Source organism: Glossina fuscipes, unplaced genomic scaffold (genome assembly GCF_014805625.2).
Source record: "Glossina fuscipes isolate IAEA_lab_2018 unplaced genomic scaffold, Yale_Gfus_2 188, whole genome shotgun sequence".
Classification (NCBI taxonomy): domain Eukaryota; kingdom Metazoa; phylum Arthropoda; class Insecta; order Diptera; family Glossinidae; genus Glossina; species Glossina fuscipes.
The window spans coordinates 392,490-420,317 of record NW_023998531.1 but is presented as its reverse complement, the minus strand read 5'-3'; the positions used below and the strand labels follow the sequence as shown (position 1 = coordinate 420,317).

The window sequence follows — 27,828 nt, the reverse complement described above, 5'->3', positions numbered from 1 at the left end:
ATTTATTTTATTAAAAATTCTTTTTTACATAGTTTGAGTATTTTCTTATCATTAAAGCTGTAGTCAGTTTTACTAAATTGTTTGAGATAAGCATTTAAACTTTTTCGTTGACTCTTATATAAGCTATAAAGCAAGGCATAATGTCCGCAAGTGCTTGAAAAGTATCCTTGGAGTTGCTGTTTATTACATATATACGTGTCGCAGTTTCTCTTTAAAAAATTGTAAAATTCTTTCTACAATGGTCGTTGAATCAAAGTATTCCGCTCCTAACTTAGAATTAAAATAAAAGGCCACCCAATGCTCTCCTGGTTGATTAGAGTAGTCTGTATTTGCTATTATAAAAGCAGGTTTAGAGCCCACTTTCCGTGGTAAATTATTAGCTGGGAAAACACCTTGAAAATACTTCTTTGTAGATTGATTTGCTTTAAGTGCTTGTTCTATTTGTATCGTATTCATTTCAAAGCGTAATTTTCACGTTTCTGTTTCTATCAATCTCTAACATCGAATCATACTCGCAGTAAACTATGCAAGTTACAGCTGATGTTAATGCCCGAGCGAATTTGCCTTCAATGCGTATGTTTCCTTGCCTTAAAATATTAGCACACAAATCGTTATTACAATGATCAGCGGAGAGATCAAACGCTAGTATAAAGCAGCTATCTTCAAAAAGTTTCTTATTTATATGAAGACCACGATCTGAGTGATTAATTCCAGATGATTTGAATAGCATGCTATAGGCTCTAGTTGATCTTAATTTTTCTGTAGAGTAATCGAATTCAAGTGGTTGAGAAGGTATTTGAACACTATTGACTGACAAATTAAACCTTTGCAAATAAAAATGCTCGAACTTGAAAGGATCCGCTGTTCGATCGCCTGAATAAGCGCTATTGTAAACCATACAAAAAGCTAAAAATGTCGGAAGTTGTCCTATGACAACATTATCTAATGATAGGGTATGGTTTCCAGGATACAGAGTGAATGTTTTAACTTCTACCTTATTAAATGGATATAAAGCTGGTTTCGTTTGTAATATTTTATGATGAGCAACCAGTATTCCTGGATTAATAGTTATGTGATTCATAAACAATTGTGCTTCCAATATCTTAAGCTGCGTTTCCTTGACAGGATTTTGCATTAAATAAAATGATGATTTTTCCAAATTAAATATTATGCGCAAATCAACATTATTTAGCAAGAGTTTCGGCTGATTAAAAATATCACCATGCAGCTTTCCGAACAATTCAACTTTGTTACTCTTAACAAACAATTCGGTTAATTGTTTTTTACCATCATGAAATATTTCGCCGGTGTAGTAATCTGGATACCATCCAGAACATGATAAATGAGTTCGACCGGCATCAGTGCCATAATTGAGTAGAGTTTGCATGTATGATCTGTAGTGATAATTGTTGTCACTTTGCGAAACCAATACGTTATTTAAATATACGGATACGCTTCGAAACATGGAATGCAGAAGATTATTTACAACGCCACATTTATCTTCAGTAAACTCAGAATTATCTTTATTCTTCAATTGAACAACCAACTTTAAATAAACGCTACAAAGGTCTCGATATGTATCGCCATTACCAAGACAGAGAAATTCTATGGAGCTAAGATTGTCTAAGGATTGAATAGGATTATATCAGACTTCTTCTGTATTTAGAATGCTGCTATGTATAGGATGTGGTGCAAATAAATCTAATTCACTTTTCATACATTCTATATGAGTGCTCATAGTTTCTAAGCAAATATGTCTTTTACTTTGTTACGTAGATTGAATTTTTTCGTGCGTTTCGAGGTAGATCTCTTTTGTGACTGACGTCGTTTCCTTTTGATTCGACGTCTTATACTACTTCTGCCAGAACCTTTTTGAAATTTAGACGATATCTTGTTGACTGCTTTTTCTGTTAAATTACTTAAAGCCTTTTTGCCTTGCTTTGCCAAAATATTTCTAAGTGGCTTGCGAACGAAATCATTGAGAATAGATTTGCCCGTATCCATAGCCTGGTCTTTAATCGCATCCAAACCTGATAGAAACAGCGGTTTTAAATTTCTAAAAAAAGACGCGAAGAATGAACCAAGGCCCCGCCCATGTTGTACGACTCGTGGTGACACATACAATGATCCTATGTGACTTAATCCACTCCCGATTTGATTAGAGTAATATGAAGTATACACTTGCTCCATGTCAGTCCGTTACACTTCTGAATGAAATATTATTTGTGCTCTCGTTTATATTAGTTTTATTTTAATTACGTTTCTTTTTTCTAAAGTGAAGAGTAATGTAAGTAGGTGTAATGGAATCACGAAAATTATATTTGGAACCGTCTGTACTAACTATGAGTATAGAGATGTCCTTTATAGTAGCAATTTCAAGGCTATAGTACTCTACGCTGGTGAACTCAAAACACTTTCTTTTTCCATTAAACGACAAAACCCGAAGACATCTTAAAATTTTATCTCCAACGCAACGAGGTTTTATTATATCAGTATAAATAAATAATGGTGAATATTCCTGCGCTTGTTCTTGAGGTGTATCACTTTCAATGTTAGCATTATTTAAAAACAGTTCGGTTATTCCAACTTCCCACTGATCATTTGTAATAGTAGGAAGATTTACAATATTTGTAAATGAGGACAGAGTATTCTTTTCGTAAACGACAACTGAATTGTTGCTTAATAAGGTTACATAAAAATCTTCCATGTAGTTCATAGTTTAAAAGGCGTTAGATAAATGAACTCAAAACACGATTGTAATAGTTTTTTATTTAATGTTAGCTCAAATGTACATTTTTATAAAGCAATCCACTTAAAACTATTTTCACCCTTCTGAATTGAAAATTTCTGTCTCAATTTTCGTTTTCCGTCTGAAATGATAGCATCTGTAAAGAGACCATTTTTAATTAAATCAGCCTTAGTTTTAAGTTGGCTTCTAAGCCGGGTGCTATATGGAGAAATGCGTTTTTGAATTCTCGATTTTACATTAGGTTTTGTAGGTTGTCTGCTTACTTGGTGTGGTGTTGCTTCTTTAGTTCTATTTAAGAATTTTTCAGGCGTCATAAATTCATCTTTTGAAATGCTATCATCTAAGTCACTTTGCAATTTTTCGCTACTATTTTTGATTGTGTTGTCATCTAAGCCACTTTGCAATTTTTCGCTACTACTTTGGAATATGCCGTCATTGTTCACGTTTTGGAGGAGGATTTCAGATTTTTCAGTGTTAACTTTTCCGTCTTCTACATCACTTTTAGAAAGCGCCATTTCGGGTATATGGTCAAAGTTTTGCTTAATTGGTTTTAATTTCCTTCTAATATAAGTATTTAATTCTTGTTTAATTTTGATCCATTTGTTATATTCTGAAAGGGAGACATTGTTGAAATATGGTAACAGCTTTCTATTAATAAATTCCGCTGAATGTTTGTCGTCCATCATCGCGTCGTATGCACTTGGGCACAACAAGATTAATTTATTTAACTTCGGCTTAAATTTATTGAACATTATCTAACAATTTTCCGATAAATCCGCTTAATAATGATGCTATGATTATAGGTAAGAAGCCACCACCTTTCTGCACAAGAACCTTTCTTTTCGACTTTATGGACGCGTTTGGTCTCGAGATGAACCTAAGTTCTTTTTTATACTTTTTTAAAACCTTCAAATCTCTATTTTTTAGTTTAGTGTTTCCAGCTATTGTGTTAACGATAATCCCAGTCAAAGTTTTAGTTAATTCATCATCAGCACAGTTGAGTATAGCTTTTCTTAATTTTTTATTATTGGTTTTGAGGACATACAGCATATGTTTGTTGTTCTTCAGTCGCTTTAAACTCTTTTTTAATGCCATTTTCTCCGGTGTCACAGAAGCAATAGCAAAAATTCGGATTAAATATGTTCGTTCTGTACCTTAATAAATCATTTACGCTTTGTGTAAGGTCGATTAATAAATAACCGTGAGGTTTGCTAGTCACATCTCTATATATTCTCATAAGTTCAGATGAATTTTCTGGATGAATTTGCTTTGCTAAATGTTGAAACTGTAGGATATCTCTAGGATTTTTAAACACAACTATATATTTTGAATTCAATGAAATATCTCTTGTGTGCGACGATTTGTGAAATATGTTTTGTGTTACTACAATGACAGAAAAATTCCTATGGTGTGACCCCTTTGTGAAAAGTTCACAAACCGTTTTGTTGAAAGCTCCCATCATTAAGTCATCGAGTACGACGATAGTTGGTTCGTTGAGAACATTTTCCAAGTTTTCTGGTATTCCATTGTTATATTCAATATGCGCAAAATTATTTATATCAGGTTTCGCATTTTCTTCACCATAACACCAAATTATTCGATCAATTTTCACATTAATCAGGAAATCCTTATTGTGAATAAGATTTTTCAAAAATATTGTTTTGCCTGACCCTGATGGTCCACTAATAAGCATAGTAAATGGATGGTAAAACTGATAAAACATGTTGTCTTGTTAATTATAAACTAGCGAATACACTAGGACTTCATAGAATTCGTCATTTTATAAATATTTATTTATTTAATCTTAAGTAATAACTTCAACGGCGTTTGAGTTTTTTTCAAGATAGATAAAAAGTTTATATAAATTGTTAAGAGCACATCTAAATTTAAAATCATTTCGATGATGTGGGCAGTTAGTAAAATAATTAGGTAGTTTTCGCAAAAACGTTTGAGTGTCCACGAATATCACTTAAGATTTCAAATATTTTTTAAGAAATTCTTGTTTTTCTCTTCCCACGACTAAAACGTACTCATAATTATTCAAGGGAGATAGTATGTCACCTAAGCAGGTATAGTCTATAGCACCATCCCACCATTTTAAACCATGAGTAAATTTAGCACAAAAATGATTTTGATCCTTAGTTTTCTCATTTAATTCTTTTTCACCGAACGGTGGTCTAAATAAAAAGTAGTTAGCTACAACAGAACTTGCGCTCATATATGCTAGCTCTTTAATAAACAAGAGCGAACGTACTTTTAGTTACGCTGGACATGGTTTGATGAGTTACCGATAAATACTGAGCTGATTTTATATAATTTTTGAGTTTATATTCTAAAAGATTTCATATCACTTTCAGTACTAGTTGTGTCGTCTCAATAAATGGATCACATATAGCCAAGTGCTCAGAAAACTCCGTGTTTGCCAAAAAGAAATCAAGGCCATCAATTAATATTTGGTTTGGAATATTTCGTTGGTTTAAAAACTAAAATCAAATGTGGTTTTTCACCCTCAAGAAACTTTAAACCACTTTTATGACTGCAAGATAATAAAGGTAATTTTATTAGTTTCACTCGTGATCAATGGATTAATTTAATGGCCTACAAGGAATACATACAACTAAGACTGAATCAAATAGACATTATAGAAACTGAGAGCATTCTAGATCATCCAACTGTAGACAACATTGGGTGTAATTTTAAATATAACCGAGATGGACAATGTCTTTTGATTATTAAACAAAAAGGGCATAGAATAAAACTTGATGCTGAAACGTGGCGATTAATAACTCGCGTTGGAATTTTTTTATCAACGTTCCTATGCTGGAATACTATATTACAAAAGCAAATCCCCTTCTTTTATTACAATCATTTTTTACCCAAGTGCGTGGAATTAAATAAGACTGATGTTCAATTGGCTGATATGTCCATATCCATCGACCCTGATATTGAGATTGATTTGTTAAGATTATGCTTTGAATTTTCTCGGAAGATGTCAGTAAATATTAGGCAGGATATTAAGATACCTAAGCTACATTTGAGAATGATAAAAAAATAAATGTATAAAAATGAGTAAAATTCAAGTTGTTAATGAGATTCACAAACCAGTCAGAAAAAATTTTGTTCGAAGGCGATTTATTCAAAAAGAAATTAATGATACATGGCAAATAGATTTAGTTGAGTTAATTCCATTTCATAAACTAAACAATGGATATAAATATTTTTTGGTTGGAATTGATGTATTTTCTAAATATGCTTTCGCGGAACCAGTAAAATCTAAAAGTTCTTCAGACATAGTTAAAGCGATGAAACAGGTATTGAAGAAATACATCTCCAAGAAATATTCAAACTGATCAGGGAAAGGAATTTTTCAATAAAGATTTTAAAAGTTTGATGAAATATTATCAAATTAATCATTATCACACGTATACTCATATGAAAGCCTTCATATGTGAAAGATTTAATAGAACATTAAAAAACTTAATGTGGAAAATGTTTAGTATGAATGGTAATTACAAATGGATAAACAGCCTGCAAACATTACTAGCCAAATACAATAATACATATCACAGAATGATAAAAATGAAACCAAATGAAATCAATAAACACAACGAGAAGCAGATATTACAAACTGTATATAATTTTCCTAAAAGATTTCCAAGACCAAAGTTTAAAGTTGGGGATTATGTTAGAATTAGCAAATTGAAAGGAGTATTTTTTAAAGGCTATGAACCAAACTGGACTACCGAAATATTTCAGATCAGTAGAATAAAAATTACGAATCCTGTTACTTACATTCTAAAGGACTATAAGGAAAATGAAATATTAGCATCATTTTATGAATACAAAATGCAAAAAGTTCGTGACGAAAATGCGTATTTAGTGGAAAAAATATTGAAGAAACAGGGAAACAAATTTTTTGTGAAGTGGCTAGGGTTTGATCAAACTCATAATTCATGGATTAATAAAACTCAATTACTTCGATAAATATGTATAAGATCAACCGAAAATGTTTGCTATTATTATTATTATTATTATTATTATTAAAATCTAAATAAAAATGGAAATCCAAAAAAATTGCATTGCGTATTAATTTTTACATTTATACTTGAATACATAGTAATTATATTTCATTTACATATTTGTATTATTTACTCTATAATTATTTTACATATGTTCATATATACCTAGTATTTATACATCGTTATTTATTATTTGATTACCAATTTTATAATTTCCCCACGCTAGAGTGGAAATTTTATCATCTAAAACACACCGCTTATCATCTAAATAATCTAACGCTATTTTTTTGCAGATCTCTGTGTACAATCTGTGAGATCTGCTTCTGATAATTCTCTGTTCGCCATAAAAAGATTGTCTATTTATAATACAGCGTTTATAATCACTATATTTTAATTTGCCGGTTACACATTTTTTTATCCCCTTAACTTTTTTCACTTCTTTTTCTTTATTGTTCCCATCATTGACTATGTATGCATACGCTTTGGCTTTTAAACCTGCAAACTTTGTCATGATTCTCCTGGCATTCCCGGCATAGGTCTTTCATCAGACCTAATACTTTTTTGTTATTAGGAATTATATTACGTATATTGCCGGGTAGATAATCTGATGTGTCAAATTTATTAGGGTTATTTTTAATAATGTCATATATATTACCATCAGACGCTAATATAAATGAATCTGTATCCATATATATAATCTTTATTGTTTCGCTCTGGTTAAGTAAAAAGTTATAATAAAAATAATACATCAACCATTTAGAGAGTTCTAACACAGTTACCCCTCGCATATATCGGTTTATCGTGAATAATTTCCAATTTATTTAGCTCAACTCCATATAACCCATTATCGAATATTTCGATGCCCTTGAAGTTTGGTTTGGCTATGAGAGCCCTATACCCTTCAGAATTCCTTCTGTTTTTATAACTATTTACTAAGCGAACGTCTCGGCGATTTTCAACATTTTCCATGGTTTTCCCATACAGAACATTATTCATTAGCTTATAGAAGTTCTTCTCAAATTCATTGTTGGCAACTTTTCTTCTATTGGTGTTTAAACTAATGTAGGGCTCTAACCAAGCCCTCTGAGTAAATTTTAGTATTCTGTGAATGCATTTTAATTGCAACCCGTGTTGCAAGCAGAGGAGCAGATTGTTTAAATGAATCTTATAATTCGTTTTATGAGTTAAATCTGCTATGAGTTTTTTATACTTGCCAGTAGGAGGAATTTTATTGTCTGCACAGAAAGGTAGGCAATCATGTTGATCATGAATTTCAGACGGATAATCTAGGTCAACTTCCAAAATGTAACCACTACTTCCCTCGATATCAATGGAGTAAATATCAAAATCTTTTACCTCACTTTCGCTTAAAAATTGGAAGTTTGCATATGGAAGTTTTTGAGACATGGACCATCCATAAAAATTGTTTGCATCCATATAGACCAAATAATTTTCAGACTTGCTTTCATCATAATTTTCATTAAACTTATTATTTGACTCGGACAATCTTTGGGTGCATTGAGTAATACCACCTCGAATACTAGTTTTTAAAAACGTATGAATTTCAGGATCCACAATTAGTTCCATTTCAACTTTAGTATATTTCAGCATGGCATCTCAAGAAAGAGATGGTGTTGTAACATAATTGCAAGGATCTAGTTTATATATTTCTAAACATAAGATCCTGAAATTCTCGAAAACATCGGTTAGTATCAATACATCGCTTTCGAGATATAGAACCATATAATCTTTAAGGGTCTGACATTTGAATGCGTCCCACACTGTCCGCGCGAAATTTTAGTCAGCCTCACTACATTCTCGATCGGACAAATAATTATAGAAGCACTCTCGGCTTGGTAAAATTGGATCATCAAGCTTCTTAATGACGCTTACATAATCGTACGGAAAGACATCCTCTTTAACACTTTAAACTGACTGGGTTGCAAATATTTGGCCAATTTCTCTAAACTAGAGATTAAGAATCTATTAGAATCTACAAAATCCACTAAATATTTTATCTTATTCCCTTCCATTACTCTCTTCGTTATTGATGTATATAATTCTTTGTTACAAGGTATAACCGACAAATTAGACCCTAACTGCGTGATAAAGAGATGGACATCATACCTACTTAAATTATGGAAGATAACAGGAAAGTAGGGTAGCTTAAATTGAAAACATTTCCTACATTCCCTATGAATGAACCCCACAAATTCCCCTGTAAAATAATAATATAAATATAAATATAGTACTTATCGTTATATCCTAAAATTATTTCCTCACAGGCGTAGCACTCAGTGTTTTCCATCTCTGTTGGTTGCTCATTTTGCAATAGTTCTTTATGGCTTGCGGAATTCGTCCAGTACAACTGATACAGGTCGTCCATTTTCCGCTGCATATGACCGAGAAATTCAGCTATGCAGGTTTCTCCTACCAAAAATAAGAAATAAATAACCAGATTCAATTAGTTATTTAAATGAAAAACAAAAACATTTGTTATATACTCACCAACAAAAGTATACTGTTCATCACACTCTTCGTTATACACATGTTTAACATAATAAGAGACTGCGCACGCTTCATGCTTTTGAATTGTTCTCGTCTCTTCGCTCTTGTTAAGAACTTCTATTGGTTTCAGCACAGCCTCTATATCAGCATATATGATTATTGGCGGCGACAACTTCTTCTCCATATTTTTGAATTTGGTTACTGTTCCCGCTGATGGAAATACACTTTTCACTTTGGTGCAACCTTCCTTATGGCGGGTTCCAGTCATGGTGTAAAACGTTTGACACAAATCACAAAACTGTCCTGATGTATGACTTCACGTGTATTGAGTTTTTACCAATCTCTGCATGTTGGTAATAAGGCAATAATGATATTGCTTAGTCGTTTCGTTATAAACAGTTAGCAAGTTGATATGCAAACTTTTAGGTTCCTTTATGGCTCTTGCCGGACCAACCACTTTCCATGTACCCTTGGAACGTAGCAATTCATATGTATTGACGCTGAAGTCTTTGTTATTCTGCTCAAACCGATTGATGTCGCAGTTGGTTATAGGGAATTTTAATCCAGAAAAGTCAATCCGAAAATTTAATGACTATCTCGCGAATACTTCCGATTTTATAATAGCTCGTGTGAGCTAATCTGCGTAATTCGTCTCCCAACGGTTTGTCGAAATTGTAAGCCATAGCCGCTAATATGCACCATTTGAAACAGTAGACATCAGCATTTTTCACATTAATTGTAGCCTTTTTAGTGAATATGCTAATTGGCAATGGTACATGTGAACCCACAGGAATGGACTCCAACTTGCAAATGGTTAATTCACAGAATTTAAATTTTGCTATCGCCCAACCGCTATCTCGTTCCTGGTATTCTTCAGTTGCTCTTTTAAGCTCAATAAAAGGCTCGTCAATCTTATCGTCAACTTCACTGTTTTCTCTTGCAGCAACGTATTTTGTTGAGAAGTGTTTCAGTGTTATCACCATTTCTGTTTCGAAGCCCTTCCCGTAATCTCCAAAAAGCCTCAAGTTGAACTTTACAGAGCCAAATTCATTGCTCGTGTATAAATGTGCGAATATCATTCAAAAATTTGTTTATTACAATCTCATCCCTCGAGTCGCTGACGATTTTATATTGTATCACATTTTCCGATGTCGGCGGAGACGTGATGAACACATTTTCTTTTAAGAGCACAGCTGCCTTCTATTTGTGCTTGTTGGTCCTCAAATGGTTTTTGTACTTTGTCTGCATCATAAAAACTTGGCAGGGCTCGCAATAAACCTCATTGGCAGGAACTTTCTTCTTGGTGCTAGCTCCAAACACTGCTGCCAACACGCTTACCGCCGTTGCTTGTGGACGGGCCGTCATTCATACTGGAAGTAGGAGGCTGGTTTTCTTTAAATGCTGTTTCACAGCCTGGCACGAACTCTTTGCATAAATGGGTATGGAATAACTCGTGTTCGGTTACAATCACACCACAGAAATTACACCTTGTTTGCCGGTCACCAATTTTTCCTTTGTTCAAGGAATCAGCTTGCTGCAAACCTATTTGACAAGCTCTTGCAAATTCTGGGCAGTAATGCTCCAGTAAATTGCCAACTGTCTCATGGCAAAAAGTGCACTTATGTGTGTTAGGTTCCATTTTAATTTTTTGTATTTGTTCTTTTTAATGGTTTGCTGGTTTTAGTATTTTTGAAAGTAACTAAAGAGAAAACTCTGCTTATATAGGATAGAAATGTTGGTGAACTTACCTTCAAGCGTTATCTGTAAAATTCCATCTGTCTTTTATTTTTCTCTATAAATACTTTGAAGAGTGGTCATAAATACCGTTCGACCTTTTTCTTTTTATCATTTATAATGCACCATAATACTAGTTCTTTTTCCATTCTCAGCGGGGTATTTATACGAATGGAAATAGTGATAATAAAAAATAGAAATGAGGAAGGATCATGAGACGTGTAAGTGTTCTGAAATGCGATATGGTGAAATAGTCGCATCACCCAGAGTGCACTTAATTTTTTTCTTCGTGGAAATTTGTGTAGACATGTGTATGGACGACCGTGTCCCTTTTTTTATATATTTTTTTTTTTTTTTGTTATCGGAATCGTAAATAATGTACGTCCTTGAAAGAATCCTTTTTGGTTTGGTAATTAAGATGTGTGTAATGAAGAGATGTGTTTGTGGGAATTTGTGTAGAGGCATGCATGCACGATCGTGTTTCCTTTGTGATATTTTGTTTATTATCGGAATCGTAAGTAATGAGTGTTCTTGAAGAAATCGTGTTTTGGTTTGGTCATTAAGATGCGTGTAATGAAGAGAAGTGTTTGTGTGAATCTGTGTAGACATGTGCATGCACGATCGTGTTTCTTTGTTCATGTACTTTTGTGAAGGGAATCATAAATAATGCATGTAGAGGATTGGTTTTTCGTTTGTGTAGGAGAATGTATGTAATGGAGGTAAGATTTATGGGAGATAAGTGTTTGTTAGCGTCATATGAGGGAGTGTAATTGGAGAGGGAGGGACATAATAAAATGTGAACGTTGGCGTTGGAGTCCGTCTTGTGAGGGTAAGTGGAGTATGTAGTAGACGTGATATGAAAAAAAAAAAAACAAAAAAAAAGACGTGAGGGATGCTGTTGTGTGTGTGTGTGTGCGTGTGTGCGCATCCTACCATGTGCGGCGTTTTGAGCGGAGAAGTGTGCGGACATTATTTCCCCATATATACACTACTATACGGAAAGGCTGAAAAATTTTGATGAGCAAAAAAAAAAAAAAGGTACTTTTTTGTTGCGGGCTAAAATTCGCGTCGACGTTCCCCCATATATATAATACTTAGGTTCAATATCTAATGCACTTTTATAAATTAAAGCTGATGGCCTGTGTTGCTAGCGCTCAATTTCTTTTTCTTCTAGTCTAAGAATTTATTTCATTAGTCTAAAATTATAATAACAATAATAATTTAATTTCGTTGAGGATCTACTTCGAAGAACGTAATTAGTTTTTGACTTCAATTTTCTTACTGTTGTAAAATAGGCGACGAATATATTTTATTATGAAATTCGTCTTTCTTTAAGCTACAGTCCGTATCACTATATCGCGGATATTTGTTCAAGAGAAATACACTTCAGTTCTTTTATTTACAATTATATTTCTTTAAATGTAGGGTTACTTACAATCTATTTTTGCCAATACTTTCGACTGCTTAACTCTCAAATATTCTTTTTCTAGTATCTTGCCTTTCACAAATATTCTATTTATATACATTTTTACCATCACATTACTAGTACCTAATTTTATGACTTGATTTTTAATTCGTTAACCTGCTTTTCTGGTGACCGTTTTCATCGTTCTGCAGCTGCACGACGCGCTTGCGAATGTGCATTTGGTTTTTTTTCTCTTTAAGGAATTTTGGGAAAATGACTTAGCTAGAATGAACTAGATTTCGGATTTTCGTAACAATATATTAGCAGAAAGTCTGGAAATTTTGAAATTCTTGTAATATATACGGGGATATAGAAAAGAAGAATATGCAACTAAACCGGGAACAATCGTTGTGGCAATGTATACATTCACATCACGTTCAAAGAGCTCAAACGTTATGAATCACTGCATATAATGTGCACGTAACTGAATCATCTTATATAGAATCATATCTTAAGAAAAATCTAAACGAAGTTATCATATCATAATAGAAACCGAAGGCATTATTAATCACTTAATACTTATTTAGCAAATTTATTCATTAGAATGATTCCTACTACAAAATAGAAAATAAATTAATACACTCCACGTTATTTTAAACATTCAACTTACTACGTATAAAACAAAGGCACTAGTTGCTTATCACGTGGTTTATATGTAAACCAAAGCTCACCAAAGATCAACAATGTGTATATAAAACTGCCTCTTGTTCAATGTTCTACTCTTTCAAAAATTGCTCAAGAATTTATATATTGTTTTTATGTATTAACATTGCGTTATCTTAACACAATTGCTAAATCTGTAACTGAGAAGGGGCGGTATATTGCGGCGAAGTAGGGTGGGTTTCTAAAATCGGGCAGTAGGTTGCAAGTTTCATTGCGGTATGTTTTAAAAAATTTTCTGTTTATCGTAACTTCTCAATGTTTTGCATTTATACTATATTTTACTTATGCTTATTTGGCAACTTTGAGTTCCCGAATCTTTTTACATTTGTCATTCCTGCTTTCAATTATTTTTTTCACATACGTCGTTAAGATCTCAGATTGAAAATTTAGTTTTTCAGAAATCGTTTTCGCGAGATAGGAAAATATCGAAACAATTTATTTTTATATTTATATAGAATACATCATAAATATTGAAAGAAGCCGCGTTATTTGAGATATATTTGCCTATTATATTTAGAATGTTACGTTCAAACGCGTTGCCACACGCCAGCAAATTTGTTAATGAAATTCGTCACTACGCATCGCAGGCAATTAACCAGATGCTGCAATTACAGCATACAGAAATTTGTGCTGATCCACCTTCACGTGGCTTAGTATTAGGAGTGTATGCCGATGAAGATGATAAAAAAGACACGGGCATTCTGACGCCTGCCGGCTGGAAATATAATATTCAAAGAACTGGCGGTCGCATGATAGAAATATTGCGTATGTCCGGCCCGATGCCTAAACGGGGGGAGGCTAGGTTGCTTTTTGCTCAAGAGACTGAGAAAATACCATACTATTCAGCCGTAGCTATAGTAGGCTTAGGAAAAGAATGTCTAGGGTACAATCCTTATGAAATAATCGACGAACAAAAAGAGACCATACGACGATCCGTAGCTAAGGCTTGCATGGATCTGGCACTTTTAAATACAGATAGGATTGAAGTGGAGAGCTGCGGTCATGCCGAATCTGCCGCTGAAGGCGCTGGACTAGGTGTTTGGGCCTATCAGGAATTACGCCGGAAAAAAGATCGCATAGCCGTACCCACAATCGATTTATATACGACTAAGGATGAGATTTGTGATATTGAAGGATTTCGGATTGGGCTTCAGAAAGCATCCGCGCAAAATCTAACACGTCAGCTTCAAGAAATGCCCGCAAACATTTTGACACCGACGGCTTTTGCTCAAAATGTGGTCGAAGTTTTATGTAAATCGGGCGTAAACGTGGAGGTCAAAGTTGAGGGTTGGGCCGAGAGTCAGGTAATGAACGCTTTTCTGTCAGTGGGGAAAGCTTCATGTGAGCCGCCAATCTTTTTGGAACTTAGCTATTACGGCACATCAGCTAACGAAAGACCGATTGTACTAATTGGTCAGGGCATAACGTACGATTGCGGTGGCCTTTGCTTGAAACGGAAGGAAAAATTATATGTTATGCGTGGCGACATGACAGGAGCTGCCGTCGTTGTTGCGGCTTGTAGAGCCATAGCGGCGTTGCGTTTACCGGTTAATATAAGAGGTCTTATCCCTCTTTGTGAAAATGTTATGGGTTGCAATTCATTTCGGTCAGGGGATACTGTAAAATGCATGAATGGCAAACATATCAAAGTTCAAGGTACAGATCATGAAGACGTTTTAGTATTAGCCGACACTCTTCTATACGCTCAGAATTTCTGCCCTAAATGCATTGTTGATATCGGTACTACATCCTGGTCCATGCATCACACTTTGGGAGAGGCTGCTTGTGGCGTTTTTACTAATTCAGAGATTTTGTGGCAGCAGATTAAACATGCTAGTATGCATACGGGTGATAGAGTTTGGAGATTGCCGCTCTGGAACTACTACACAACACAAGTAACGAGCGGAATGTCGGCTGACGTTCAGAATTTTGGTATAGGCCGAGGCGGCAAACCCTGCAAGGCTGCTGCATTTTTACGAGAGTTTGTTCCCTGTGGCCAATGGATGCACATTGAAGCAAGCAATGTAATGACAACAAAGGGTACGTGTTTCGAATATTTACGAGCAGGAATGGCAGGTCGCCCTACTCGTACGCTCATTGAATTCATTGCCCAAACCATTTGCAGAGATACAGCTCCTAAATTTCCCGCAAAGGAAAAGTAAAATATGAACGCATGCAACTTCAAATTTTTTTTGTCGTGTCCGCATTTGCTAACTTTTGTAAACTATTTTCCAAATCTTTAGCCACTATCTACATATTTCCGCAAATTTTATGTTTTCTCATAAAAATTAATCTGTGATGGATGTATATACTTAATTTCTTGTATAGGAACGTATATTATTGAAAGGATTAGTCAATAAATTCAGATTTATTTAAAAGAAAATGCGTTTATTGTGTTTGCGTATTAAATTTTAAGTCAGTGCTCTGCTATGCTGCATTGCTTGAATACATATGGTGCGTTGCCATCATCTAGACGTAATTTCACCGAAGCACATCAGGATGTATTGCGACTGAATGCCCCTTTCTTAATCTTCAAGAGCTTCATTTTTAGGTGGTTGGTGTCAATCCACATCGAAATGTTTGTACATTGATATAAAGTCCCGAGTATTAGTAGGATTTGGGGTTTGGGTTTGTGATGATAACATGAAATAATTGCATGAAAGTATTGAAAGTTTTTTTTAAAGTGGTTAACGTTTAGATGGGAATGATATCGACGATGGAAGTATATCGGAAAATGAATGTGTAGTGGACTATGAGTCTAATGAAACTAGTGGAAGTAATTTGAATTTAGTCGAGGGCGATAAATTCGCATTTGACGTGATAGATGTCATAAAATCTTTAAGTATTGTTGAACAGGTAGTAAATTTAAATGCATAACTGGTGCTGCTTGTAAAATATTTCATCTAATATTTTCTCTAACTAAAAATTTGGAATCAATCAGCTTTGGCAACGGGCACAACTTCTTAGTGATGACCTCTCAAATCAGCTGCGAGAAACAAATATAAACTTACTTATGAAGTACGTCTATCCACTTCTGTTTATTTTTAATATAATTGCTGAACTTCACCCTTAGGGCGAAAAATTTGCGAATTTCTTCACTTTTATGTTTGCAAAATTTGTGCAATTATGGAGCCTTCCACATCTCTGATGCGTTCGACTTTGGAGCATTTGAAGAGCCATCGAGAGCTTTTCAAGCAAATGGCTCAGAACGATTTGGAGGTACATTCGAAGTTGTCTTTCGAAAAGCGATGAATATTATTTAAATTTTTCTAATCATTATTAGCTTATTTTAGGTGGCGTTACGTATGTTGGGTACACTAGGCTGTCTTTTAGCGGAACCACTAGTAAAATTAATAATTTCGTTTATTGTTGAAACTTGCACTCATTCAGCTCGTTTCTAATAAAAGCAATTAGTTGCAAATAATTCGAAATTTATTCCAGGAAGAAGATGTTTGGACACTGTCCGAAGCTTTCGATGATTGGCCTGAAATTATAATGCAAATGGACTTAGCTAAAGAAGTTCAGAAACTGGAGAAGACTTTTAGGAGTAAAGCTCGTTCGCAACGCAAGGAATTGAAAGAACGATATGCGGCTGTTCAAACAGTTCGTACCAATTTAACACGTTTCGTCATATACTTGGAAAAGGAATCAATGAAACTCGGTGGACTACCTAGCTCCACAACAGACTGATTGTAATTCGGAGCAAAAAAAGTTTTTATTGCCTTACTTTATAATTTCTTTTAAAAATGCTTTGAGTTGTATTTGTTCCATTCAGAATCTTTGTTATATTGAGTATTTACTTTCTTCTTCCAAAAATTGGAGGTTGGAATATTATGTAGAAATTAGTAAGCTTTCGATTAGAAAAAACTATCAGAAAACCCGGAGAAAAAAAAATATATTCGAACAATCTGAAATTTAAAAAACGTTGAAAATGGCCAGACGTTCGAGACCTTCGACTGCCATATTCAAAAAGCAACATCGTTACTGAAAGCTGATTCAGCGGAAATCCGCCGTACGAACATTTACTCGTCGCCAGACTCTCGTACATTGCCAAATTTTTATACGCTTACTCTCGTACATGGCCAAATTTTTATACAAATACTTGAACAATTATTCAATTATGGCCATGTACGAGAGTAAGCGTATAAAACTGAAAATGATTCTCAATAATTCAACAGGTGTTTGCGTGCATGTGAGAATAAGCGCCCAATTTGAGAATCATTTGTTGAATAATTGTTCAAGCATTTGTATAAAAATTTGGCCACATACGGGAATAAGCGAAAAATGTCAGAGTGAGCGTATAAAAATTTGGCCATGTACGAGAGTAAGCGTATAAAACTGAAAATAATTCTTAATAATTCAACAGGTGTTTGCGTGCATGTGAGAATAAGCGTCCAATTTGAGAATCATTTGTTGAATAATTGTTCAAGTATTTGTATGAAATCATTACAGAGCCTCAATTAAGGGGCTTAACAATGTTGAATTTTTTTTTATAATTCTCACAAGTAAATTATTTATTAATGAAGCAAAGCATGTCGATTTAATATTGTCAATATTTTCAAAGGATTATGTCAAAACATTTTGGAGAATTTTTGGCAAATCAAGAGAACGCATTTCTGAAATGTGAAACAATTTTCAATCAGAAAGAAGAAAATTAAATTCGGTTGGGACCGACCCTTTCATAGCCTTCCCAGTTATCCTCTAAACAAGACAAAAAAAGGAAACGACAAAATTTTTATTCTCTATAATATGGAGTGGGTGCAGCTGAGTTTGTGTATATTCAAAATAAAATTTTTTGTCGTAGAGGCATGTGAGCATTCTAGGCGTATCCTTTAAAAAGTTTAGTCAAATCTTTCTGTTATTGACAATCATGGAGACTGAATGTAATATTTCAGAAAGTGATAGATCGGAGAAACTTTTTCTAATAAAGGAGAAAGTTAGCCAGTTGCAAGGAAAATGCTTCACTGTAAGAATGCGTCCACAACTGCAAATTGAAGAAGATTTTTTAAAGAAGATTCATTTTTGTAAATGTTTCGATCTTGATTGAGTCAGTAGGATACAGAGAAGTGACTCGGCGAGAGTTAAGAGATGAAAACGGTGATTATCGACCGATTTGCAAACTTGGTCCAAGCTTTTGCCTTAAGGCGACAATAAGGCAAAACTTTCTGCAAACATAAGTTATTTTAAATAGCCTGCATTTTAAATAAAACAGGGCAAATTACAAAATTATAGGCGCATACGACCCACTGTAAAATTCCAAATCGGAACGATTACCAAGGAAGGAGTTTAAAAAATGGCTTCGTTCAGTCTTTATTTTACTTATTCGTTTAGTATATCAAAATAATATTTTTGAACAATATTTGTTCCGTACTATTAAAAACGGACAGAGTAAATACGATGCAAATCAATTTTTCTTGAGATAAAATTGTGCTACCTAAATTCGAAATATTTCAAAACCTTCAACTTACGACCTACGGAGCACAAGACAACATTAATGCTCATTGTGTAAATTCAGATTTAGTAAAATTTTCAGACGATTAATATAAAAGAGGGGATATATTCTCAAATCGTTCTAAGTACATACACCCATATAAAATTAATATACCGATATCACATGAATGGAGTATAAATATATAACATTATCAAACAAACCTTTCGTAATTTATTTAATTATTTTAATGTACAGTATATCCCTGACCATTTCATTTGTAATATCCATAAATTAAATATTAGCTTTCATTTCATTTAAGTGAAACTGTATTAAGATAATTAGATACGTTGTCGTAGCCCCCACAATCTACAAAGAAAATCGCAGAATGATTTTTTATAATTGTAATTTGTAATCGATTTTCTCTCTTACCGTGTACAGTAGTGTACTATCAATAGTAAAAAAGCCAGCAGCAGTAAGGGATAACTTTTGATGAAGCAATTGCAGGGAGAATTGAGTGACCTTTAATATATCCACCTTAATCAAAAAATTGACTTTAAATGAACATACATACCGCAGAGCCATATTTGTCATTATTGAAATTTGAATTTATTCGGTGCAATATCAAAGCCATGTCAACGCTCTAAAAGCATTTGTATCGGGGAACGAATTTATATGCAAGAGTTCCTGGAACGAAAGCCTATACTTACGGTGTGCACTGTCCGTTCGCAAATAAATGCCAAAACCAAAACATTTAACAAGTGAGGAACAGACCAAATAGCGCTGCATGCGATCTGTAAAAAATCTATTACTGTCGAGGAGAAATCTTTGAAATTTATAAAAATCCAATAGCAGTTCGATGTAATCGAAATAAAGTCATTTCCCACATTTATCAGCATAGATACACCAAAGCAATGATTTACTACAACAGATTGCGAATGCAGCCGATCATAAATGTTACGTATAACAACCAATTTAATAAGTGGTGAATTTTCTATATTCGGTTCTTGTTGACGTTTAGGCGAGAAAATGTTTCTGCAATGATTTTGCGTCGTTATCGTTCTCATGGGAGTTGGGTTTTTAAGGTAATCTTGCATTTCGTCTGAAGATTCAGCCGTCAAGTTGACCTCATCGAGCACAGCAATAAGTTCGTTGAGGCGTTCTTTAATAATTAAAATGCTGGTAAACATTTGAAAATATCTTATCCCACAGATTAGCATAGGTAGCAAATAAAACATCCAAAATAAGAAAAAATTATGCTTCGTTGTAATCAACTTAGATGCCAATATAAAGAACTCTGACAACATGTAAATTAAAAACATGGCGACTCCGCGATTTACAGTTTTTCGACGAAATAAACTTTGAAAAAATTTAAAATAGGGAAAAATGTGAACACTAATGAAAGAATATTTACTTACTGGTTATTTATCGTTATGCCTAAAGAACTTTCAAACATGCGGTCAATTTCTTTAACTTCGTCATAGAATTTCCTTTGATCATTTTTTCTTAGCAGCGATTCTAAGACGGAGGCAATATGTGCCATCCTTATACCGACCATTTGAATAGAGTCTACAGTTTGGCCTATCTCATTGTCGCTGGCTTTAACGAGAATATCATCCGTGAACAAACTGTATAGCATTAGCGCCGACGAACCGATTACAACAATCGTAGTATAAACTTCCAACACTCGTGACTGTGAAAATGACCAGGTTTTTTTATCTAAAATCCATGGCGATAAGTTTGCAAATTGGTATACGGTTTGCAAAACAGCAATCGACTCAACAATATTCATAACTTATTACTTTTAGGGAATAATTTTAAAATATATGTTCTTTCAACGCACGAGAAAGTAAATAAACGTATGGTTTACATAAGTAGAAAATCAAATTTACATTACTAAACTCTGAATGTTTTTTTTTCTTTGAATTAAATCACTTGAGAAATTGTTTAGCGTTTATCATTAAGCAACCGCAAGCAGCAAAGAACGACTAAGATATGACGAAACTGTAAGAATAGAAAAAATTTGTTTACATATTTTCCTCATCTTTTAAGATACTTGCGTAAAACACAACTACACTTATTGGTGTTCTTTGCTGCCTACATAGTTACTTGTTGCACTGCACCCATATGTCCAATATTACTTAAATCAATCATAAAAATACCGTTGTCATCACATCATTATCAGTTACAATGTCCTTTAAAAATACGAAAGCAACTTACGTCAGCGAGTGTACACGTGTATATGTAGAAATTTGTATACTCTACGTCTGACTTCATTTGTAACAAGCATACATTAAGTTTGTGCGAATGTAGGCAATACCGAGAGCGATCTCTACCATCTATTGTACTAACCGATGCGCTATCATTGTTAGAACCGAGGCAATGTATTTGAAATGTTTGCCAATGTATTTTTGTGTTCAACCAATAGACGACATTTTAATATGTTCTCATGACGGAGGCTATTGAAATGTGAAAAAATGGAGTGAAGAAGCGGATAATTTTCGAACACTTGTTTCGTATTAGCGAGCTTACAAAATATAAACGTTTATATGGCAAGAACATCTAATTTTTTGTTTATGATGAGAATTGGTATACAAAATGAAAGTATGAATTGTTTTAAGCGACGTCGGCGTAAAGTATTTCACAGCCTCGCCTGACTATAACATAAATTTTCGACTACGTAAGAGATTATAATGGGTCCCATTAAATTATCGTGTTTCTCATTGAATTATTTACTAAATTAAAAACGTACTGGTTTTAATACAATGACCGTTACAAACCATTCCTTCAAAGGAATCTGTTGACAGTTTTCAAAATATTTGAAGATATGCAATGAGAGCTAGAAATGTATGTATTTCTTATAACGAGTTTTGGATTTCAAATGAAAGGTCATTTCTGTTCTATGCACTTTATACGGTCATGTCTATTCATTTATAGAATTCATTACTTTGTACAAAAGAGATAAATAACTTTCATACATATATATTTGTAATATATAAATATTTTGCAAATGAAAGCAAAAATACACCCAACCTAACAATGCCACAGGATATTATATATTCTTGCTAACTTTGCCACGCAGGAATTCGAGTAATATTCATTATGTCAAAATGTTTACCATATCCCGTAGAAAGCTTAATAGACGCTATAAAGTGTACGGACAGGGATGTCTGTCTGTATTTTTTGTAATGTCTATGGTAAACATTTTTCAGATCGCAAAAACGACGATAACAAAATATTTTGGGTTGGTGCAGATAATGGCCCAAATTTCTTAAGGAAAACGGTTGCAATATATTACGGACTAAAAAAGGTTTTTTTTTTGTTTTTTTTTTTTTAAGAGAGAACTGAACGGATTATAGTGGGCAAAAGCACACCGATAAATATCCTGCCAACCTACAGTTATTCCTATAACGACTTTCCAAAATAAGGCATTATATGGGAAGTCGTCGAAAAAATGGTGCAATCCGAACGATTTTCAATAGCATTCGTCCTTGAGTCAAAATATATCAGTGTATCAAATTTTATCTAAATGTCTCATAAATTCCGGCCTGTAGGCTGGGCATAGACAAGAATATATTGTTGAAAAAGTGGTTCTGGATCCGTTCTGGGTGTTGCACACATTCGCACCAACTTAACATATCGTTGTACCGTGAGTGATGCAGAATATAAATATATTCAGTTTTTTCCGCATTAATAATAAAATGCAATAGATATAAAGAAACTTTTCGCACATATTCTGCGGACGGATGCTGCAGTAGAAGAATGGAAAAACCCGGATACGCCTGTCCAATGTTATCGATAATAAAATTACATTCATTTGTCTAAACATTTGCAGCACTCAAGAATAAGCGTTGGAAGCTTTTATAAAGTATACAGATCCTCGATCTATATTAAACTGGATATGCATATGCCGCCTGTTCGTGTCAACCTACCGGTTAAAAAAATTTTAAAATATTGTCATCAAGTTTGACAAAAAAATTGGAATTTCATACTTGCAAATTGGTATTGAGAATGGGCCAAGTTAGTCAAAGGACACATCTTTTACGTTACACCGTGCACTGAGAACACAGCTGTTTTTGGTTTTTTACTGATTACTCATAATGTATAACAGATATAATGTTAACAATTTGTATTTAAGTACCCAATGTTATGAAGCTTCAATATGCAAATTTGGAAATATTTTAAGTTGTTCAAAATGAAAGATTCGACCACAGCCGAATATGATATTCTGCTTGATTGCTCACGAAATGTTTCTATAATCAACGCCTAGAGCATAGCCTAGGCTGGGCTTAGTATGGAAAGGCATTTGGCATTCTCAAACTATAGCTACAGTGTCATAGCTTTCTTAAAAATAACTTACAGTTCGTTGAGGAAGAAACTGCTATCGTTTTTAATGTCCTTTTCGTTTTGTCTTAACTTAGGTTTACTAAGTCAGACGGATGAAATCTGGATACGCCTTTGCCATTTTTCTGGTAAAACCATTGTATTGTTGCTGTAATGCTTCGGGTATTTGTTGGTGAAAAAGAAGATCAAGTAATTTTCGCCGACCGACTTTGAGGTCAATTTGACAGCGTTAGGAACGTTCCGCGGCGAACGAAACAGATATTATTCCCACTTATACATATCGGATGCATCAGATTTTCCTAGTTAAGCCTTCTCATTCAAAACGCGTGTGGTGTGGCATTGACGCTACGGAAAACGACGCCTTTCCTATTGATAAATTTTTCGGCTTTGCATTAGTTGTTCAAAGTTGACAGTAAAATAAAATTTTTTGGAGTGAGAATTTTCTTAAATTTAAAACTCCGAACGTTTTAAGAACGTAGAGAAGGACGGCGCTATATTCATTTTTGAAAACCTGCAAGGATGCTTCATATGCCTCATAAAGTATGTGTATTTTTGAACAGCATTGATATCTAAGCCTACCGTGTAGGTACCTCTCTGTGCAACGTCTATGGTAAACATCCTGCTGGCCGCAAAAATCAAACTATCAGCTAGAAAATTGGCAAAAACATTGAAAGTCGTTGTAAGTAGGTTAATATTGGAAATGGAATAAATCGATAAAAGGACATGCCCATGGTACCGCCAATTATGTATAAACCATAAAAGACACATGATAAAAATTTCCACGTATATGCTTTAAAAACGACAAAAACCAGTCACGGCGCATTTAATCTTGTAGATTATGGAAATATAGTTTTTCCAGTTTTTTCTTTAGTGCTTTTTAAGATGGATGTGGCGAGTATAAAAAATTTGGTCACAGACGAAGAGAAATTCTTATATTCTCTTCACACTCTACATTACTTCTGGTAGAGAATATATTAACTTTTTTCACTTTTTTTCGCCACTGGATGTCTTGTATTTGATATAATTTTCCTTTTAAGTTGAAATAAAATAAAGTACATGAATTTGTGTGCTTGCTTAATAATTTGACGCCTTTGCTCCAAACTACAGATGAGCTTAAACGATGAATAACGGGTTTATAATGGGAGTTTCAATGAATACATAGGTCTGAATCGATTCCACTATCGAAATTGAACAGGAATCTGCAACCTGAAGATATAAAATGATCGCTGTCCACATGGTTTTACTTCGTAAGAAAAGTTACTGGGATTTATTCTTTTTTAATCCATACGACCGGCGTATTATTATACGAAACACAGATTTCATATTGCTGTCACTTTAAAGCCTTAATTGACATCTGAAGGTTTTTTCAACCCGAAACGGCGGCATGTTTTCATAACGAATCCTACGACCTTACGGTAAGCCTAATAGGCTTCCGTATTTCGAACAAGAAGACCTTTTATAGCTCATTTTCATTTATTATCCAAACAATGTATATTTTTTTGAATTATGTAAAGATAAAATAGTAAACTAAACTAAAATAGGTAGGATATGCTGTTCGGCCGTGACTGAATATTCTGTATGCTTCACTTCTATAGAAGAGTAAAAAAGAGTGAAAAACCAATGAAAATCTAAAATTTTCGTATTCAGAAAGTTGGAAAAATTTTGAAAATTGTAATCGTATGTCTTTTGCAGTTTATAAGTAACGACTAAACAAAATGCAATGCAGGCGTGCTCTTTGACCGCTTAAGTCCAGTTTCAACATCAATCTGCGTGCAAGAACTTCCAGTGCGTAACTCTTTAAACATATTATTACTATGACATAAACATATAAGGCATCGGTTTTATTGAAAACTCTACCACAATCAGGCGGACTCTTTAAATGTAAAACTGTTAACTGCTTAGGTAATTGTGCTTGCAGAAAGCTTTTAAACCAATTCTTACACTTTAAAATTGTTTAGCATTCCTTAACAATTAATTTGTATTCGAAAAATATATCGTGATATTTAGCAAAAGGAAGTCGGCGCGTTTTTTTTGTTGCAGACTGAAAGACTTCCGATAAGTTTAGCCTATAGCTGTGGCAGTGTAGTGTTACCTACAACGTTTGTACTCTCCTACTATTTTTTTTTTTTTTTTTTTTGCATACTCTCTTTTCCCGGTTTGCTTTAGGCAAGTTGGCAAGCAATTCTTATTGGATTTGTAAGAAGTAAGAAAATTTTCCCTTCTTATAGTCTAAGGAAGAAAAAATAAATGCAGGAGTTTTATTATCATCATTTTGATCGCACCTCGGAAATCGGCTAAGCCTAATGCCTGCCCGTTTGATTTGCTGTTTTTAACTGCGTATAAATCACTACTACGACTTAAAAATAGAACAATTAGCTTCTCAAATTTTTCTTAACGCTTTTGCGAAATCGAGCGCTTAAAACGAATAGACAAGTTACATTCCCTTGAAACTCAGTCGTTTGCGTATGTACGTAAATATATGGATATGTTCAAGGCGATTTAGATGAAGAATAAATATGATTTAAGGTTCTAGGTGTAACGAACATAAACACCAGAGAGGTGATGTGATTTTTCCTCAGTAATGATATTTTAGATGTTTAGGGAGAATATGGGCATACTCGTACTTTAGCGCGTTCAGATATTGCATATTTATACGTTTGCATACGAACCATTTGCAAATAAACAATCAAATATATTATCTAGCAGTTCCTATATAATCAAAGCTTTTTGCGTTACTTCGCAGACGAGTAGTGGATATTCAAAATTTTATCCGAAACCGAATATAACGTCCCTTATCTTTATTTTTAGTTGTGATTTAACTCTGTGATGATTGTTGCTTTTCCTATTCGGGAAAGATTATATTCCCTTCTGTTGCCAGGATATGCCTCAGCGGATATTCCAGGCGTGCATACTTTTGATATTTATGTCCTTCTCCTGAATAAAAATTCTAATATCTGTCGACATTATTTATTTATTTATTTTTATTTATTTATTTTAATTCTACTTATACATGAAACTCAACTAAACAAATAACAGTCGAGTTCAATTGGCACTTAAAGCAGAACTTATGTTAATTAATATTAAAACTTAGTATAAGTACAATAAAACAAATAAGAAGGAAAAAAAGAAAAAAAGCATGTACACAACCAGCATAGAGCCACACTTACAACCGCTGCAGGACCAAATTGCAAATGAACCCTTAAGCTATCGCAAACATGCATAAGCTTGGCAACCGATAATAGTTAACAATAATTCATTTTCGAATCGTAACGACTTTTTAAGGTTAAAAGCTAGTTTAAGTACGACATAGGTAAATCACGCGTATTAAGCAATCTTGCTTTAATGGACTTTAAAGACCCCGATAACGAGAATAAGTGATAGACATCATTTAGGTTCTTGCAAACTACTCTGAGCGGATTAATCAGCTTATAATTGAATTTACACTAACTAAGCTTAACCAAGATAAAGTGCCTAGAGGAGCGGTTAGGGACATTAAAGCTTATCTCACCAAGTAATCTCCTCTTTTAAAATATTAGTTCCGACTGAAAACAGTGATATGTTGTTAAACAAACCTCTGTGGCCAGTAGGATCCTTAATTAAGGAATTTATCCCTCGAGATCGTCCCCGTAATACCATAGCAATAATCTTGTCGCCTTCAAAAAACTAAATGTTTCTTCAGGCCCTCTCTCATTTATCAAAATGTTAGGGGCCGAAATTCAAAAATTCGTTCTACTTTTCTAAATTCAGTGAGCACGGAGTTTCCTGTTTGGCCTTCACTGAAACTTGACTAAAACCCGATCTTCATTCGTCGGAACTTTTTCATAATTCTTTCCAAGTCTTTAGAAATGATCGAGTGAATCGCATTGGTGGTGGTGTATTAATTGCCATATCTGTGTCAATCCCGTCTAATTTAATTGAATTTCCCACTTCTCTTGACGTTGAATTTATCGCCATTCGTGCGAAACTGCCTAATAGACATCTATTTATAACCTGCTCCTATATTCCCCCAAATTCTGATATCTCCATTTACAAGAATCATGCTGCCGTCATCTGTGAAGTGGCCAAGCGGTCTAGACTTAACGATTTGGTCTTTGCATTGGGTGAGTTCAACTTGCCTCAAGTCACTTTATGTAATGGTGATAATTCTGGCTGTTTGATTCCTACTTCAACGTCTGATAGGGCTGTTGTGTTCTTTAATGAATTGTTTGATCATAACTTGGGTCAATATAATCGTACCCCTAATTGTAATGGTAGACTGCTTGATCTCTGCTTTGCCAATTTTCCCGAGATTAACGTAAATCGTTGTCCGCCTTTTAGTTTACCTGAGGATCCTTACCATCCATCAATATGCATTTCCTTTCATCATATGAGTGATGGTTTGTTGAATTGCCGTAATGTGCCAAATCAAACTTTTTTATATAATTATTATGATTTTCATAAAATCAATATTGTATTGCTAAAACATTGTCTTTCACATTTGACGCTTGATTTCTCAACCGGTAGTATTGAAAGCTTATTGTCATCGTTCTACAATACATTAAATCGAGCTATTGCTGCATCTGTTCCGATCAAGCATTGTCGACCTCGAAGTAGGTGTCCTCCGTGGTTTAATAAGACAATTAAATATCACAAGAATAGAAAATATTCGCTATTCAAAAAATATTCGAAAAGTGGTCATGCGCTCGACTATATCGCTTACTCGGTGGCGAGGCATAGATTTTACTCCCTCAACCATCATTATTATTGCAGATACCTTCAGTTCATTAAATCCTCTCTGTTTGCTAATCCTAAATTCTTTTTTAAATTTGTTAAGTCTAAAAGAAAAATATCCACATATCCCTCTCATGTTTTTTTTAAAGGCTCTGATTCCTCGAAAGATTTTGAAATCTCAACTCTATTTGCTGAGTATTTTCGACGA

At 34.0% G+C, this 27,828-nt stretch overlaps 2 protein-coding genes across 2 annotated transcripts; one reads left to right on the top strand and one right to left on the bottom strand.

The window, feature by feature from the left end:
• Window positions 1–13,656: 13,656 nt before the first annotated feature.
• On the top strand, window positions 13,657–15,300 carry LOC119641890 (cytosol aminopeptidase-like). The gene has a single exon (XM_038040782.1). It carries the CDS (start codon window positions 13,657–13,659, stop codon window positions 15,298–15,300), a length of 1,644 nt encoding a protein of 547 aa, XP_037896710.1.
• Window positions 15,301–18,321: 3,021 nt separating this feature from the next.
• On the bottom strand, window positions 18,322–20,358 carry LOC119641889 (putative gustatory receptor 2a). Its single transcript, XM_038040780.1, has 6 exons — window positions 19,985–20,358; window positions 19,277–19,925; window positions 19,141–19,209; window positions 18,999–19,088; window positions 18,873–18,935; window positions 18,322–18,330 (listed from the first exon to the last, which is right to left on the bottom strand). Exons 1-6 carry the CDS (start codon window positions 20,356–20,358, stop codon window positions 18,322–18,324), a joined length of 1,254 nt encoding a protein of 417 aa, XP_037896708.1.
• Window positions 20,359–27,828: the final 7,470 nt, after the last annotated feature.